The 19,230-nt window shown below is 38.1% G+C and overlaps 1 protein-coding gene across 1 annotated transcript in view; it reads right to left on the bottom strand.

The window, feature by feature from the left end:
• The window catches only part of ERC2 (ELKS/RAB6-interacting/CAST family member 2), a 1,004,571-nt gene that overhangs the window by 674,513 nt on the left and 310,828 nt on the right, over nt 1-19,230 (bottom strand). Inside the window, exon 5 of the mRNA XM_069561579.1 lies at nt 422-577. Within this exon, the coding sequence (XP_069417680.1) occupies nt 422-577 (156 nt within the window). The remainder of the gene's footprint in view (nt 1-421; nt 578-19,230) is intronic.

Genomic DNA, 19,230 nt, shown 5'->3' with positions numbered 1-19,230 from the left:
ACCCAGAGAGATGTTATGGGGAGGGAGGTGGGAGGGGGGGGTTCATGTTTGGGAACGCATGTAAGAATTAAAGATTTTAAAATTATAAAAAATAAAATAAAATAAAAATAACAAAAAAAATAAAAATAAATAAATAAATAAATAAAATAAATGTTAATTCCCAAGACAGAGGGACACTGAAAGAACTCATTAGAAAATCCTGAACCCCTTAGGAAGTAGAAATTCTACCAAAAGTTTTACCTGATTTTTCTGGTATCTATGCTTTTGAACTAAAAATTTTCCTCATTCTTCTCTACTGTCCATATATTTCATATATCACATAAAGCAGATTTTGTGAGTATTTGGGAAAAGTATGTATATAAACCATAACTTTCCAGTCACATTAAGAATATAAAAGTTTATAACTTTGGACTATACATACCTTGGTTTTCATGAACTTGGAGTGACTTTTGTAAACCTCTATTTGTTTTATCTCTTCTTCACGGTCCTCAGTGTTCAACACACCATTGGCTTTTAACATCTGGATCTCATCCTCAAGATCCCTTATGTTTCGCTCCAATGAAGCGATTTTTGTGTCCTGTTGGTAAAAAAAAAAAAAAAAAAAAAAGAGGGAAAGAAAATTGCTTTTCCAATATTATCAAAACAATTTCAGAAAGCAATTTATTCAATAGTAATAGATTAACTATGGTGTACACACAGCCCTGAATTCAGAACTATTTACTTTTTTCACCTCTGAAGATCACTTGTGAGTTTATTTTTTAAGCTCCCAATAAACAGCTTATGTCAATGCAAGACAGAGAGTTACCTAGATATGTTTGTTGCATATATAGCAATCAGATTAATAAAGAAATAGTGATAAAAGTGATCTAAAGTGTTAAAAACAAAAATGACATTTAAGAAGACAAATTTATAATTTCAGAGATAGTTTACTAGTGAATATTTTTGAGTCTACTTGTACACACAAAAACGGTTTGTTCATGTGTGTATTTTGTGGCTAGTTTTATAAGGCATGCTTGGAATTTGACTGTGAAAGAGAAGGAAATTAAAATCTACTAATGGGGGAAAGGATTCTCATCTAAAATACAGACATAAGTGAAATTAAATAACTGAATCATGACCTAGTATGACTGACACACTAAATATTGAAAATTTATAGCAACTGGAAATAATATATCACATCATGATTTACTTGGCAAGCAGACAGCTTCCTGTGTGACAAAAAAAAAAAAAAATCACTATCTTGAAGGGCATTTCTAACCTATTGATTTACAGAGTTAAAAAAAAACTAGAAATATTACACTCAAATATGGGGTTAATTGAGGACAAATCATAGGTAATTTTCTTTAAAAAAGGAAATGACAGATTCTACACACAAGGTAAAGCGTAATAAGAAATGATGCATTAGAAAGAGAGGAGAGAAGAGAGGAGATGCATTATAGAGGGAAAAACAGTTCCTCAACCTCAGGTATTAAACTCAAATCAGTGCTTCGAATGAAACACACTGGAAGTTTGACGTCAAGTCTTCTCACTGTCACCATCTCCCTGCCATTTTATTGTGTAGATTCAAGGAGGTTATATTACATTTGCAATTGGAAGTTAATGAAAAATGAGCCACTAACTCATTTTTTTTTAACCAATTCATCTTTTTAGAATCTAAGAAACGAAAGAGTTCTAAAAGTAAAGACAATGAATGGGCTATTCTATTTATAACAACTCAGAAAAAAAACTTTAACAATTATGTCTGTCCTGATTTTGTAGCTACTTTCTATTTTACTTTCATATATTACATGCCCAATGGCATGTTTCATTATCATGAACATTGCCATCACTGTTAAAAGTAGAAAAATGAGAACCAGCAGAAGCAGCTTACTGAGCTCCACTCTGTTCCCATACCTGGGTGCTCTAAGTGCTGAAGACACTTATTAATGCTTAAAAAGAAAAAAAAAATGCAAGAAGATGAAAGAAAATGATTTTGAAATTTGCAACATTATTATGGAATATTACATTCCATTCTGTAAGCATTTCATTTTCCTTTTAAAATAGCATTTATTGTATCTTTTCAGTTATAAAAGTAATATACTTGAAATTCACAAAAAATGGAGAAAATTCCCTACATTTCTATCATCCAATGATAACCATCAGGTTTTTATTTATAGCCTGCACTATGGAGAGGAGGCCTTTGGGAGGTAATCAGGATTAGGAGTCATGAGTATGGAACCCTCATGATGGGCTTAGCGTCCTCATAAGAATAGATACTAGAGAGCTTGTTTTCTCTCCCTGCCATGTGAGAACAGAGCAAGAGGGTGACTGTCTGAAAGCCAGGATTCTCACAGGAATCCAACCATGCTGGCACTCTGATCTCAGACTTCCAGCCTCCAGAACTGCAAGAAAATAAATTTCTGTTTTTTAAGCCACTCAGCCTGTGGTATTTTCTTATAGCAGGCCAAGCTGATAAATGTAGGGAGTCTTTCTTAGTGATTCATTTGAATTCTAAGCTATGCTAACTCTGTAGATAAAAAGAGCAGCAATAATGAAAAGGCTATGGAAAAAGAACTTTTACAAGTTCATAAGAGCCTTTATAAATAAATGCCGCTGCTGCTGCTGCTAAGTCACTTCAGTCGTGTCCGACTCTGTGTGACCCCATAGACGGCAGCCAACCAGGTTCCCCCATCCCTGGGATTCTCCAGGCAAGAACACTGGAGTGGGTTGCCATTTCCTTCCCCAATGCATGAAAGTGAAAAGTGGAAGTGAAGTCACTCAGTCGTGTCTGACCCTCAGTGACTCCATGGACTGCAGCCTACCAGGCTCCTCCATCCATGGGATTTTCCAGGCAAGAGTACTGGAGTGGGGTGCCATTGCCTTCTCTGATAAATAAATGAGAGTCATTTTAAATCGACATTTTTTCTGACTATAAAATTAAGACATGCTCATTAAAGAAAACTTGAAAAGTCACATAATTATGATATCCACCCCAATCTCATCACTCAAATATACCCACTATTAACTATTTTATTTACCTCCCATGAAAGACTATATTATTTCTTTAAAATATAAAGATATCTATTAAAACATTAATCATTAATCTATTAAAACATTAATGCAGATTTCTGCTCTTTACTGATACGAATTTTTCAGCATTTACAAATATCTAAGTACAATTTTTACAAGAATTTACCTGTAAGTTATGTGTGAGAGAAATATTCAACATTCCTGCTTTTTAATATAAAATCTACTTTGATTTCAGATTCAAGTCTAAACTGACATATTTATATGTATACATGTATACACATATTTACATGTATACATATGTATTTATACATAAGTATGAAGTGAAGTCTCTTAGTCGTGTCTGACATTTTGCAACCCCATGGACTGTAGCCCACTAGGCTCCTTGGTCCATGGGATTTTCCAGGCATGAATACTGGAGTGGGTTGCCATTTCCTTCTCCAGGGGATCTTCCCGATCCAGGGATCAAACCTAGGTCTCCCGCATTGTAGGCAGATGCTTTACCATCTGAGCTACTAGGAAAGCCTTTATACACATATTTATACACATATAAATATATGTGCGTACTGAAATATACTTTGTAGTCCCATAGTTTAAATTTTATTTCTTGGTAGCATTTGTTAAAATTTCATCTCAATCATGTAGGCAAGGGGAAAAGAAACCCTCAGCTTTCCTCTCAGTCAACTTCTAAGAGTTTAGTTAGCAGTTACCACAACTGCTAACTTCAAAATGGGTTAAAAGGAGCTTTTCACTGGACCTTTAAAAATTACACATTGCTAAAGAAAGATCAGAGTGAAATCACATAGAAACAGAGAAAATCCTTTTGATCTATACATATCTGAGTTAAAATTTCACCAAATTAGTAAAACATATTTTTAAAATAATATTTTAACTTTTACTAATTTTTTTAAACTAAGCAGCATCTTTTTCCTCCCAAACTTTTTTCTTTTAATCACAGATATCCAAGAATATCAAAAGAAAGTAATGAAAGAAAACAGATGAAAGAGAAATGGATATTGTAGAAGTTACTTTAATAAAGATCCATTTTTCTGTCCTTATTGATATTTCTGTTCTTACAGTAAGAAGTCTATTTCAAGAACTCATAACCAAAATCACAAGCATGGAGAAAAGGAAATGGAAGAATATCATCAAGATCTAGGGAAGAGAAAACATGCAAAATACAAACATATTAGATGGTGCATTGATTCTGCCCAAGAAGATATTCAAAATGCTGAGCCAGAAAAAGACATGAGAAAATATAAACATGAAAAATTAAGGCAAAGAAAATGACTGCCATGGTTACAGCTGCTCCACTGCTTCAGTTTCAGGAATTCAAAGAGAACAATTTTTTTTTCTTTTTCAAAAATCTCTAAAACTAAGATAAATCACTAAAAAATATACATTTAAGGAAGACTATGGAAGAAAACTATCTCACATGTCCTGATACGGCTCAATGTGGTACATAAACATTGCCTTTCAAAACTAGATAGCTCAGTTGGTAAAGAATCAGCCTGCAATTCAGGAGACCCCGGTTCAATTCCTGGGTTGGGAAGATGCCCTGGAGAAGGGAAACGCACCCCACTCCAGTATTCTGGCCTGGAGAAGTGCATGGATTGTATGGTCCATAGGGTTGCAAAGATTCGGACATAACTTTCACTTTCAAAACAGATACAAAATGCACATGCTCAGTAACCCAAGCACTGGTGTACAACGGAGAGAAAAAAACTTAAGTGAAGACATATGCTGAGGCATCCTCAAAGTGGAATTTTAGAAGGTAGAGCAATATTTTATTCTCAATCACCAAAGAATCTTCATCAGAATATCTTTACATATTATCTATAACGGATATTTTAAAATAATTTATGTAGGGATTTTCAAATACTCATCTAGATTGTGTTTCACAAAGAGGCAAGCACTCAAAGCAGATAATTCTAGGCCTTCCTTAGAGATGGAGAAAGTGAAATAGAAACAGCTTTTCTTGAAGTTCACAGAAACCAAATGCTCTGTGAAAAGGGGTCTGCAGGGTCAAGTAAGTTTGAGAAATGATTATTGGGGATTCCCAATGCATATTAGCATTAATCATTCTGCAAGGTCCTACAGCAAAGCATTCTACTTACTTTGATTTTTCCAGCGTTATTACTCTAGAAGTCAATTCTTGGGGGAAAAGAATAGAACTTTAATGATCATGTTAAGCTCAGGGTTATATACTGAAGAAAAGAGTCAAAACAATGATTTGGATTCTTCAAAAGAAAACTTGCCGTGATTACCCCCAATTTAAAATAATTGAGGGCTTAACTATTCACATCACCTTGTCAGCTTCTGTCACTCAAGTCATTTACTGAGAGCCTGCTCTGAGCCCTGAGCAGTGAGAGAACAGGCAGACTCCCATGCTCCCTGAACTTGCCAGTCCGTATCTCAGGTGACATTTTTCAAATAGTCTTGGGATAGGAAAAGCATGAAATTGTTTTGCTTTTATAATATATTTTTGTTAAAGATTGCAGGAATTTGGGGGGGGACATTTCTGTGGGGGGCTAAAAACAACTGAAATGTGTTTGCTTTATTCCCCTTGAGTTAGAAAAGAATGTCTGAATTGAATAGCTCTTAAAGTCATTTCTTTCCACATACTCATAAAATACGTATAATAATACTTTATTTTATACATACATATCATAACTCCTACTGAAAGATACATGTCCAAGACTATTTTATACCCATCATCCAAAAGATGCTAAATAGTTATCTGAGGACCAACTCTTTGTGACCCCATGGACTGAAGCCCGACAGGCTCCTCTGTCCATGGAATTCTCCAAGCCAGAATACAGGAGTGGGCAGCCTTTCCTTTCTCCAGGGGATCTTCCCAACCCAGGGATCAAACCCAGGTCTCCCACATTGCAGGCAGATTATTTGCCAGCTGAGCCACAAGGGAAGCCCAAGAATACTGGAGTGCGTAGCCTAGCCCTTCTCCAGCGGATCTTCCTGACCCAGGGATCAAACCTGGGTCTCCTGCATTGCAGACAAATTCTTTACTGTCTGAGCCACCAGGGACACCCTTCTAATGGGCAAACAATAAATCACTGGAAGTGAACCCCTAGCAATCACCTACCCAATGGGCCCAGCCTGGTAATTCTGGAATCAGCCATGAATACTAGCAAGCACACGAGTGCAGGGACTATAGCAGTGAGGATAAATGTCAGGTGGAAAGACTAAAATAAATTTATTTCATGTCTGCTTTATTTTATATATATATATATATATATATATAAAACATCTTTGGATATATATAATCTTTGGATTTTTCTAGGACATGTCTGCTATAGTTGAAAGTAAATTTAGATACAAGAAGTTCTCTCAGTCATTCAACAAATGCATACTGAGCATCTACTGGGTAGCAGGCACCTTACCAGATGTGTGAGATACCAGGTAGATATGAACAAGATGCATGGGCACCCTGCCCTCTCTACCATGGAGCACAGTCTATATCCTTGTTACACAGTGTAGTCTACAGACAATAGCACTAACATCACTTGGGAGCCTTTTAGAAATGCAGAATCTCAGGCCACAACTACTGAATCTGAGTCTGCACTTTCGTAAGGTCCTCATGTGACTTGGGTATTTTAAATGACTTTAGGTGTCCAGCATATACAAAGGACAAGACTAATCAATGCAAAAGAGACAAGAACAACTTTACTGGTCAAGTACATTTAGAAAAACATGAGGCTGTTTTCCAAAGATATCAAGTTTGGCCGAAGTGTACAGCAACTCTAGGAGCAAACTTTCTGGAGAAAATTTTCCAGTAAGGATGCCTTTATTATCCTTTTGTGTTTGTCAAACATTATGTTCCTCTTAAACACCAAGAAACAGATTTCAATTCCTGTCTAGGAACTGTGAACACTGAAATGGTGAGTGGGTGGAACATCAAAAAAGCAGTTATCATTTAGTCACAAAAAGTAACAATTATGTTATTGCTGAGTGTCACAATGTGCTTTCCTTTCAATTACAGGAAGGATTACTAGTTTCATTTTAATATCTGGCCAAGAAAGAAAATACAAGGGTTTGTTGTTTTTTTTTTAAAGAGCATGGAACTCTCTGTGATCACATAACAGTCTACGGACATTAATCAACAAAAATAGGGCCTGATGGTTTAAAGAGAAGATGTGATCTAATGTTCAGGAAACATCCTTACATAATTATATTACACTTTATTTAGAATAAAATTCTAGACTATTATTACTGGATACCACAGAGGCTCTTGAAGGCTTAACTTTTAAAAATCATCTAGTTGTAGCTGCAAACATAACTGAGCAGTCCTCAGTTCAGTTATCTGAGTAATGCCCTGCTTTTTGAAGGATTTATTGTGTGGGGTTCACCATGGTTATGTGAGCCCAAGTTAAGTACTCCAGAAAGAAGTCAACGTGGGCCTAAGGCATGTTAGGGGAAAAAACAAAATTTCAAAAACTCTTCTTCCTGAGCCTTATCAAATCATACAAAGATGATGACCTAGATTAGAAGATGACAAGGGACATGCTGTTTTTTATGTTGTTTTCTTGTTTGTCTGTTTATTCAGATGGTATCTAACTCTTTAGAACAAAATGTACAAGCACAGAATCAGGTTGGGCTAGATCAAAGTAAAAGCAGTTAGGGTGCTTTGATGCTTCTTTTCATGGTCTCACTGGCCTACTTCTGACTCATTCTTCATGAAATCCACACCCTAGGAATGCATCATTCTGCTGTACTGTCTCTGGGCATATTACTAATGACCCTCAGGGAGAAGATGCATCGCTAGTGGTTCTTGATGGACACACTGTGACCTCTGAGGTTTTTGTCTCCATATATTAATTTGTTGTGGAGGTTAACAGACTCGTGTCTAACAAACAGAGCTAAAATAAAACAATCCAACTAACCCTTAGAGAGTCATAAACCTGAATGCAAATCCTGCTTCAGGTTTTTATGCCTTTGGGCAAAACACCAAGCTCCCCTTAAATAAGACCATGCTCAAGAGCAGGTTATGAAAATTACAAGTGTTCTATAATGCATGCAAAATATCTATCATGAAACTCCCTCAGGAGAATAAAGGGTTGCTGTTATAGGCCAACAACAGTATAGTAAGTCCCTATCCACTCCCAGTTCTGTGAGATACACATGTAGAAGACAGTAGCATCTATTTTCAATCCACCTTAATGACTATATTCCTAACCTTGCTAATCCTATAATAACCTGAGGTTGTGATGAGAATAAAACGAGTGACAAGATGCACACCTTCCAGAATAATACCTACCACACAGTAGGTCCTCTATCAATATTCCCTTCCTTCCTCTTTCTAGCTGTAGCATCTATCTCTTTTTAACTATCTGCTCAACTTCTTCCCCTTTTGGGAACTACATCGCCCCAACTCCCTATTGTTTTAGTGGGGTTTTCCAGTCTGACCTTTGGTGACAAGCACCACCTCTGGACACTGAATGATCCAGGAGTGAATTCATTAAGCCATCAAGGCCAAGCGGAGTTCTTTGAGGGAACTGACAAAATCAAGGACCTCTCCTTTTCTGAAATTATGAATGATAAGAAAAATATGGAGGGTCTGGGGCTGGTTGATGTCTTCCTTGATACCATGTAGTAAGAATCTGCCTAAATAATGGGGCCCTTATAACATCATTTGAACAGCAAGATACAGCTACATCTGAATCATACACTCTTCAGAATATTAAAATACAATAGCAGAGTTTCAGTCACTTGTAACTAGAAAGCATAATATACAAGAAATAGGGCAAAAGATAACACCAAAATATAGTTAGATATAGCCCTGTGTAAGAACACAGAGAAGTCAGAAATTAAAATTTAATTAATATAAGTTAAAGGAATAAGAGAACAAGTATGGACTATGTAGGGATTCCCAGGTGGCATAGTGGTAAAGAATCCACCTGCCAATGCAGGAGACATGGGTTCAATCCCTGGGTTGGGAAGATCCTCTGGAGTAGGAAATGGCAACCCACTACAATATTCTTGCCAGGAAAATTCCATGTACAGCAGAATCTGATGGGCTACAGTCCATGGGGTTGCAAAGAGTTGGATATGACTGAGTATGCATGCATGGAATATGTATCAAGGAGGAATAAGACAGGGCTGATTAAAAAGTATGGATCACTTTTAGTTGCACTGGAGTAGGAAATGAAAGAAAGATGGAGATGAATGATCAGCACTCTTCAGAATCAAGCTAAGAGTGTATACTTGATTCTGACTGGGAATTATTTATAAGCTGGTAAAAAGAATGCAATAAGATGACCTTGGAGAAGTTAATAATAAAAACCTCAGTTTTCATTTCAATCCCAAATAAAGGCAATGCCAAAGGATGTTCAAACTAACACACAATTGCACTCATCTCACATGCTAGCAAAGCAATGCTCAAAATTCTCCAAGTGAGGCTAGAGAAGGTAGAGGAACCAGAGATCAAATTGCCAACATCCACTGGATCATAGAAAAAGCAAGAGTTCCAGAAAAACATCTACTTCTGCTTTATTCACTTACATCAAAGGCTATGACTGTGTGGATCACAACAAACTGTGGAAAATTCTTCAAGAGATGGGAATAGCAGATGATCTTACCTGTCTCCTGAGAAATCTGTATGCAGATCAAGAAGCAACAGTTAGAACAGGACACGAAACAAAAGACTGGTTCAAAACTGGGAAGCAGTGCATCAAGGTTGTTTACTGTCATCCTGCCTATTTAATCTGCATGCAGAGAACATCATGTGAAATGTCAGGCTGGATGAAGCATAAGCTGGAGTCAAGACTGTGGGGAGAATTATCAATAACCTTAGACATACAGACGACACCACCCTTATAGCAGAAAGCAAAGAGCAACTAAAGAGCCTCTTGATGAAGGTCAAAGAGAGTGAACAAGCTTACTTAAAACTCAATGTTCAAAAAACTAAGGTCATGGCATCCAGTCCCATCACTTTATGGCAAATAGATGGAGAAAGAATGGAAACAGTGAGAGACTTCATTGTCCTGGACTCCAAAATCACTGCAGATGGCGACTGCAGCCATGAAAGTAAGATGCTTGCTCCTTCGAAGAAAAGCTCTCACAAACCTAGACAGTGTATTAAAAGGCAAAGACATTACTTTGCTGATAATGGTGTATATAGTAAAGTTATGGTTTTTACAGGAGTCATGTATGGATGTGAGAGTTGCACTCTAAAGAAAGCTGAGTGTTGAAGAATTGATGCTTTTGAACTGTGGTGTTGGAGAAGACGCTTGAGAGTCCCTTGGACTATCAAGGAAAGAGAGATGAGATCAAGAGATCTCATCAAGATATCAAGAGATCTCCCTGCAAGGAGATCCAACCAGTCAATCCTAAAGGAAATCAGTCCTGAATATTCATTGGAAGAACTGATACTGAAGCTGAAGCTCCAATATTTTGGCCACCTGATGTGAAGAACTGACTCAATGGAAAAGATCCTGAAGCTAGGCAAGATTGAAGGCAGGAGGAAAAGGGGATGACAGAAGACGAGATGGTTGGATGGCATCACCGACTTGATGGACATGAGTTTGAGCAAGGTCTTAGTGATGGTGAAGGACAGGGCAGCCTGGCACACTGCAGTCTGTGGGGTTGCAAAGAGTCAAACACAACTGAGCGACTGAACAAAAACAAAAGCTAAAATGGAAGTTGAGACAATAGAGATGATGGGTCATTTGCCTAGCAGTGAAAGAATTCTCAGATATAGTTGAGAATTAAGTATAGAAAAACCAACAGCATAACTGCCAGAGAAAAGATAGGTTAAAAAAGAAAAAGTTATGGAAATGATGGAAAACCTTGCAGAAAATTAGCAAGTGAAGTTTCAAGAAAGAGAGAAGGTCAAACAAAGATTTGAAGACACTAAAGACAAAGAAAAAAATTAGAGTATTACTGGTGACATGAGGGCAGTTTCAATGGAGTTGTGTTATAACTGGAAACTGAATCCCAGGGTTTTAAGTCAGGGTGATTGCAGAGACATTCAACATCAATACTGCACAGGGCAAGGACCAACCAGAACAGCTGCCACCTGGACCACTGCAACCAGGTCTTGGAGTCCCTGCGGGAGCAGGGGATAACTCTTTGCTGACTTTGGGGGTAAGAGCTAGAGTGGGAGGCATACTCTGAGGGTTTGGGATAACCACAGAAGTATTTCAGTATTTTACAATCATTATAGCTATACCTATGCCTACATACATAGCTGCTTTAATTAATATTGAAAGTTTCTTACATTTCCAATGCATGGAAGGGAGCAATGGTTAATTCAAAACTGGATCCATAAGTCTGTGCCACAAACTAATTTAGAGCCTCTCCAGTACCAACCTGTGGACTGGGTGCATCAGAAACTGGTTTTTTCTTGTTGCTTGTGCCTGTGTTTAACAATGACTTGGCCTCCAAGGACATTCCCTTTAAGGATGGAATGACACAAAAATCAGTATTTATTTATAAGTTTCTCAGGTTTGGGGGGGGGGAATCAAAAGACTTTCTTTATATCTACATTTTTTCCCATTTATGTTAAAATATAAATATACTTGGATTATCTGAATATACAGAAAGGAATAGCACAGGACAGAAGCAAACAAAGTTTCTCCATTCTGGTATTTAAAAATGAAGTAAATATTAATAACAACATCAGCTCATGTGTATTATTAATTAAGACAAGCACTGTGCTAGAAAATCTCATTTAGTCTTGCCCATAACCCTATGAAGTAAGTATTTATTTTACCCATTTTATAGGTCACAATACCTACAAAAGGTGATTAACTTGCCTAAGATTTTCTCTTTTGTTGAAATAACTTTCTGGGCTCAAGAGGGTGGAACATCAACAAACCAAAATATGTTAACTTTCACATCCCTGTTAATGTTCTACTGGACCAGAAACATAGCATATCCAGTCAGCCAATCCCCAAACACTAACCCAACTGTATACTTTTTTCCTAATTTATCATTACTTCAAACAAGGTAGACTATGAGGTCCCAGCAAATCAGATACTTTTTTTTTTTCTCTCTCCTTCTTGTTCTTTATTCCTTATCCTGGGAAAGTTTCCTACCTTCCACCCTATTTTGCAGTTCTCCAAATGGAGACTGTCTGCTTCATGATAAGACTTCATGAAGCATTTCTTTGTATCACCTGAATTTTCATCTCTAATCATTCTTTAAAAAAAAATCTTTCATAAACTAGAATGGTTCCTTCCATAAAACTTCCCTTGACTAGGAGTGAGGAAGCCACACTGGGACCCTGCTGTCCCTGGGATAATCTCAGGAAAGACTGCATTGAGAGACAGTCAACCACCTAGAAGCAAGTCTATTTTGGTTCTTTCTTCCACATAGTACTTTTAGCTTTTAAAGATCACAGAGCAAGGTCAAAATAAAATAATGACGATGCTAGAAAGAGAAGAAAAGGAGGAAGAAGTTTAAGAAACTGCTTCCAGATGACAAAGGTAGCCCCTCGATGTCTGCAGCCTGCCCTCCCAAGAATGGATCCATGTCATCTTTCACAAACATCTGAATACAAACAGGGCTGATTTCCCAGAAATTTGGTGAAATATTACTTTGCAAAACTGTGAATGCATTTCAGAGAGTAATATAAAGATGGACACCTGACACCTCTGTTCTCTTCCAACTCTCTTTGGAAAAAGATCAGGTGAAGAAGTTCTCCTTCTGGCTTTCTAGAACCTGAACTTGCTCTTCCATTTCTTTTAACACTTCCCCGAAGTCCCCAACAGTCCTGGTTTGAGACCTCAGTCTAAGCATCGCCAAAACCAGCACAAATCCTTCTACATTCAAAACGCTTATCTCATGGAAAAAGCAACCGGCAGCAGAGGAATTCAGGCCACCCCAAGTCACCAGCGTGGCCTGAGGGGTGTGGAAACTGGACCATGCCTGAGGGATGAGGCATGAGACGGCTGGTACACTATCATTACTGAAACTTGAAGGGGGGTTCACTTGAGGCCTGTGGTTGACTTCTCAACTCTGCTGGAGGGGGGCACACGCCAATAAGGAAATTGCAGTCCCTAAATAAACAATAAGCTGGGAACCTGAGCAGCAACAAGGGAGAAGGCAGGGGCTGCTGGCCTGGGCAGAGCTGGCCATGAGGGAGCAAACAAAGCAAAGATTTAAACTGCAAGAATGCCTTGTCAATTCAGACTCCCCAGGCAGTCCCTTTGAGGGTCCAAATTGCCAGTCACCAATCCCTCAGATTTGGTAGAATTTTTAAAGCAGGACACTTTGTTCAATCCTTTCATTTGCCAAATAAGAATATGAGAGCCAGAGGGGACAAGTGACTTGCCAAGGGCCCAACAAAGTCCCAGATCATTTATTATACCACAGGCCTACTGGGAGTTTGTTTTTTCTCCACTGATTTCTCATTTCAAAGATACTTTTAAAATCTTTCCACATGTAAAGTGTGTGTGTATGTAGAGCTAAGACTCTGCCTGAAATAAGCTTGTTAAATTCTTTCTCTCCAGTGGTCCTTGATGCGTTTGAACTGTGGTGTTGGAAAAGACTCTTGAGAGTCCCTTGGACTGCAAGGAGATCCAACCAGTCCATTCTGAAGGAGATCAACCCTGGGATTTCTTTGGACGGAATGAGGCTAAAGCTGAAGCTCCAGTACTTTGGCCACCTCATGCGAAGAGTTGACTCATTGGAAAAGACTGATGCTGGGAGGGATTGGGGGCAGGAGGAGAAGGGGACGACCGAGGATGAGATGGCTGGATGGCATCACGGACTCGATGGACGTGAGTCTGAGTGAACTCTGGGAGATGGTGATGGATAGGGAGGCCTGGCATGCTGCGATTCATGGGGTCGCAAAGAGTCAGACACGACTGAGCGACTGAACTAACTAACCATAAACCTCAGAAATGCATCTCCTAGTCGGTTATTCTATAGCTCATTTTATATTTTAATCATTAAGTAATCAAAGTTATTGATCCTTTTGTTTGTAATATTTTCACTTTTTAGCAATAGCTTTATTGATATACTATACCATAAAATTCATTCTTTTAAAGTGTACAATTCAGTGCTTTATGTAACCATCACCACCAACTAATTCCAGAATACTTTCATCACCCCAAACTGCTGTACATGTTAGTAGTCACAACTGTTTCTCCTCTCCCCCTAGTTTCTAATCTACTTTCTATCTCTTGATAGAAACCACTAATCTACTTTCTATCTCTATAGAGTTGCCTATATTGGACAGTTCATATATACATATATATGGAATCATATAAGATGTGTCCTTTCGCGGCAGGCTTCTTTCATTTAGCATAATGTTTCAAGGTTCATCAATGTTTCAGCATGTATCAGATCAAATTGCCAACATCCGCGGGATCATGGAAAAAGCAAGAGAGTTCTAGAAAAACATCTATTTCTGCTTTATTGATTATGCCAAAGCCTTTGACTGTGTGGATCACAATAAACTGTGGAAAATTCTGAAAGAGATGGGAATACCAGACCACCTGACCTGCCTCTTGAGAAACCTGTATGCAGGTCAGGAAGCAGCAGTTAGAACTGGACATGGAACAACACACTGGTTCCAAATTAGAAAGGAATACGTCAAGGCTGTATATTGTCACCCTGCTTACTTAACTTATATGCAGAGTACATCATGAGAAACACTGGGCTGGAAGAAGCACAAGCTGGAATCAAGATTGCCGGGGGAAATATCAATAACCTCAGATATGCAGATGACACCACCCTTATGGCAGAAAGTGAAGAGGAGCTAAAAAGCCTCTTGATGAAAGTGAAAGAGGAGAGTGAAAAAGTTGGCTTAAAGCTCAACATTCAGAAAATGAAGATCATGGCATCCAGTCCCATCACTTCATGGGAAATAGATGGAGAAACAGTGGAAACAGTGTCAGACTTTGTTTTGGGGGGCTCCAAAATCACTGCAGATGGTGACTGAAGCCATGAAATTAAAAGACACTTACTCCTTGGAAGGAAAGTTATGATAGATACCATATTGAAAAGCAGAGATATTACTTTGCCAACAAAGATCTCTCTAGTCAAGGCCATGTTTTTCCCACTGGTCATGTATGGATGTGAGAGTTGGTCAGTGAAGAAAGCTGAGGGCTGAAGAATTGATGCTTTTGAACTGTGGTGTTGGAGAAGACTCTTGAGAGTCCCATGGACTGCAAGGAGATCCAACCAGTCCATCCTAAAGGAGATCAGTCCTGGGTGTTCATTGGAAGGACTGATGCTAAAGCTGAAACTCCAATACTTTGGCCTCCTCATGTGAAGAGTTGACTCGTTGGGAAAGACCCTGATGCTGGGAGGGATTGAGGGCAAGAGGAGAAGGGGACGACAGAGGATGAGATGGCTGGATGGCATCACCACCTCGATGAGTTTGAGTGAACTTCGGGAGTTGGTGATGGCAGAGAGGCCTGGTGTGCTGTGATTCATAGGGTCGCAAAGAGTCGGACACCACTGAGCAACTGAACTGAACTGAATCTTTGATGTCTTTTTCACTGCTGAATAACATTTTACTACAGTTATGCCCCATTTTGTTTATTCACACAAGATAAGGAACATTTGGCTTGTTTCAGACTTTTGACTATTACCAATAATTGTAATATGAACATGTAGGGATAGGTTTTTGTGTGAACATGTGTTTAGTTTGGTTGGGTATGTCTGATAACTATGTTTAACATCTTGAAGAACTGCCAAATAGTTTTCTAAAAGGGACAGAACTATTTTACATCACTATCATCAACATATGGGGTCTGGCTTTTCCACATCTCCTGAACATTTCTTGTCTTTTTATCTTAGCCATCATGGGGGCAGGGGATAAGTTGTATCTAACTGCCACTTAGATTTGCATTTCCCTTTGACAAATGATATTGGACATCTTTTCATGTCCTTATTGGCCATTTGTATGTTTTCATTGGAGAAATGCTTATTCAAATCCTTCACCCAATTTTTAATAGCATTTTTTTGTTTTTACTGTTTACTTTTTCATTTTTCAATGAATTTTTAAACTAAGGTACACTATTCATAGGAAAGTAGCCAAATCATAGGTTTTCAGAATGAATTATGATTAAAGCAAACACACCTGGTTACATACAAATCATTTCATGAAACAGAATATTATTCCTACTCCAAAAGCTTTGTTCAAGCCCTCACCCAACCTCCACACCCTCCTTCTTCCTCCAGATTAACCACTACGCAGACATCTAACACCATTGATTATTTTCGCCTATTTTGGGAACACAAATAAACAGAATCAAATTGTGTGTGTTCTTTTGTGTCTGGCTTCTTTCCACACTGTTTTGGGGGTATTCAATGATGTTGTTACATGAAGCAATAGCTTGGTCCTTCTCTCACCAAATATCATTTCACTGTATGAATAGTTCACTATTTATTCATCCACTGCACTGTTGATAGCTATTTCATTTGCTTCAAATATTTTGTTATTCCACATGTAATTATGTTTTGTACGATCTATTATAATTAGGTCTTGTTCACCATTGTTAGATTTGTTCTTAGATATTTTGGATTTTTTAATACCATCCTAAATTATATTGTTTCTTAAATTTCATTTCATAATTGTTACTGGTATGTAGATGATTCATGTTTATACAGTGACCAGCTGTTCAAGTTCATTTACTAATCTAGTAGTCTATATATGGATTCACATTTTTTGCACACATACTTATGGTACCTGTGAATAAAAGGAGTTTATTTCTTCCTTTACAATTCTTATACCCAGGATATCCAGAATACTGTTGAGGAGAAGTGATAGTAATAAGCATTCTTGTCTTGTTCCTTATATCATAAACACTTTAAATATTTTACCATTAAATATGATACTTGCTCAAGTTTTTCTTATAGCTATCTCTTAATCAGATTAGAAAATCTTCTCCTTCTAAGTTTGATAAAAGCTTATTTTTTTTAGCATGAATGAATGTTACATTTATCAAATGCTTTCTCCACATTCACTGAAATTATGTTAATTTTTCTCCTTTATCATGCTAATGTAAATAACATTGATTGATATACAAATATTAGTCCAAACTTGCCTTCCTGGAGTAAGTAATATTTGGTCATTTCCACAGGGTTTAGTTCACTAGGATATTTTGCACTGGTGTTTATGAGACAGACTGCCTACAATTTTCCTTTCTTGCAATGGCTTTGTTGGGTATTGATATCAAAATTATGCTGGCCTCATAAAATGAGAAGTGTTCACTTGTTTTCTATTTTCTGATATAGCTTCTGTATGACTGATACAGTTTTTCTTCAAATGTCTAGTAAAAATTCATTGAAGCCATCTACAACTACAGGGTTTTTTAGATATTTTTTGATGGTAAGATTTCAAACCATAGAAACATTTTTGTTTTTAATATATAGCCCTACTCAGATATTCTATTTCTCATGCAATCTTAATAAGTTGTATTTTTAAAAGAACTGACCTAAAATTTCAAGTTTATTTTCAAAATGTTAATTACATGCTCTCATATTTCTAAGTCAGTAAGATTGATAGCCGAAGAATTGATGCTTTTGAACTGTGGTGTTGGAGAAGACTCTTGAGAGTCCCTTGGACTGCAAGGAGATCCAACCAGTCCATTCTAAAGGAGATCAGCTCTGGGTGTTCTTCGGAAGGAATGATGCTAAAGCTGAAACTCCAGTACTTTGGCCACCTCATGCGAAGAGTTGACTCACTGGGAAAGCCTCTGATGTTGGGAGGGATTGGATGCAGGAGGAAAAGGGGATGACAGAGGATGAGAGGGCTGGATGGCATCACCGACTCAATGGACATGAGTCTGAGTGAACTCCGGGAGATGGTGATGGACAGGGAGGCCTGGCGTGCTGCGATTCATGGGGTCGTGAAGAGTCGGACACAACTGAGCAACTGAACTGAACTGAAGATTGATAGTGATGCCACCTTTTAATTTTCATATTGTTTATTTGTCTGCCTCTTTTTCTCAGTGATTCTGACCAGTACACCTGTTAATCTCCTCAAAGAATTTGTGTTCGCTTTTAAGTACATCTCTTGTATGTATTTAAAAGATGCTTGTTCCTTGGAAGAAAAGTTATGACCAATCTAGACAGCTTATTAAAAAGTAGAGACATTACTTTGCCAATAAAGATCCATCTAGTCAAAGCTATGGTTTTTCCAGCAGTCATGTATGGATGTGCAAGTTGGACTATAAAGAAAGCCAAGCACCAAAGAATTGATGCTTTTGAACTGTAGTGTTGGAGAAGACTTTTGAGAGTCCCTTGGACAGCAAGGAGATCCAACCAGCCCATCCTAAAGGAAATCAGTCCTGAATATTCATTGGAAGGATTGATGCTGAAGCTGAAACTCCAATACTTTGGCCACCTGATGCAAAGACCTGACTCATTGGAGAAGACCCTGATGCTGGGAAAGATTGAAGGCAGGAGAAGAAGGGGACTACAGAGGATGAGATGGTTGGATGGCATCACGGACTCAATGGACATGAGTTTAAGTAAGCTCTGGGAGTTGGTGATGGACAGGGAGGCCTGGCGTGCTGTAGTCCATGGGGTTGCAAAGAGTTGGACACAACTGAGCAACTGAACTGAACTTGTATGTGTTTGGTTTCTATTTCATTAATTTCAGGTTTTTTCTCTATTATTTTTTCTCCCACTTTCTTATGGTTTCATTTGATCTTCTATTGCTTTTTCAAGTCTTCTCTCAACCAAACTGAACAGTTTGTTCTTCTCCAGATATGTCTCATAATTTCCAACCTCCTTGCCTTTGCTGATATAGTTTCTGCTGTTTATAAAAAATCCCTCTACCCTCTATCAAAATTATGCCATTTTTTTCAAGTGAAAGTGAAGTCACTCAGTCGTGTCTGACTCTTGTGATCCGGTGAACTGTAGCCCACCAGGTTTCTCCGTCCCTGGGATTCTCCAGGCAAGAATACTAGAGTGGGTTGCCATTTCCTTCTCCAGGGGATCTTCCCGACCCAGGGATTAAACCCAGGTCTCTCGTATTGCAGGCAGACACTTTAACCTCTGAGCCACCAAGGAAGCAATTCCAATTTTTTTTAAGGCTCTTCTCAAATGTGATCTTTTCCAAAAAACATTCCCTGTCCCTTTCTTATTTAATATCCTCTGAGCTTTTGCAGCCCAGTTTGCTGTTCTTAGGTCAGTATTTAGACCCTGGCTTGTATAAGAGCCCTATTCCTTCCATTAGCCCCTTAAAGATTGAGCGCTCACTTTTTCTGAAAGGCCCACCATGGTGCTGTGCACAAAAAAGCT

Source organism: Ovis canadensis, chromosome 19, assembly GCF_042477335.2.
Source record: "Ovis canadensis isolate MfBH-ARS-UI-01 breed Bighorn chromosome 19, ARS-UI_OviCan_v2, whole genome shotgun sequence".
Taxonomy (NCBI): Eukaryota; Metazoa; Chordata; class Mammalia; order Artiodactyla; family Bovidae; genus Ovis; species Ovis canadensis.
Note: the sequence above shows the minus strand (reverse complement) of the source record. Positions and strands in the feature narration are given on the sequence as shown.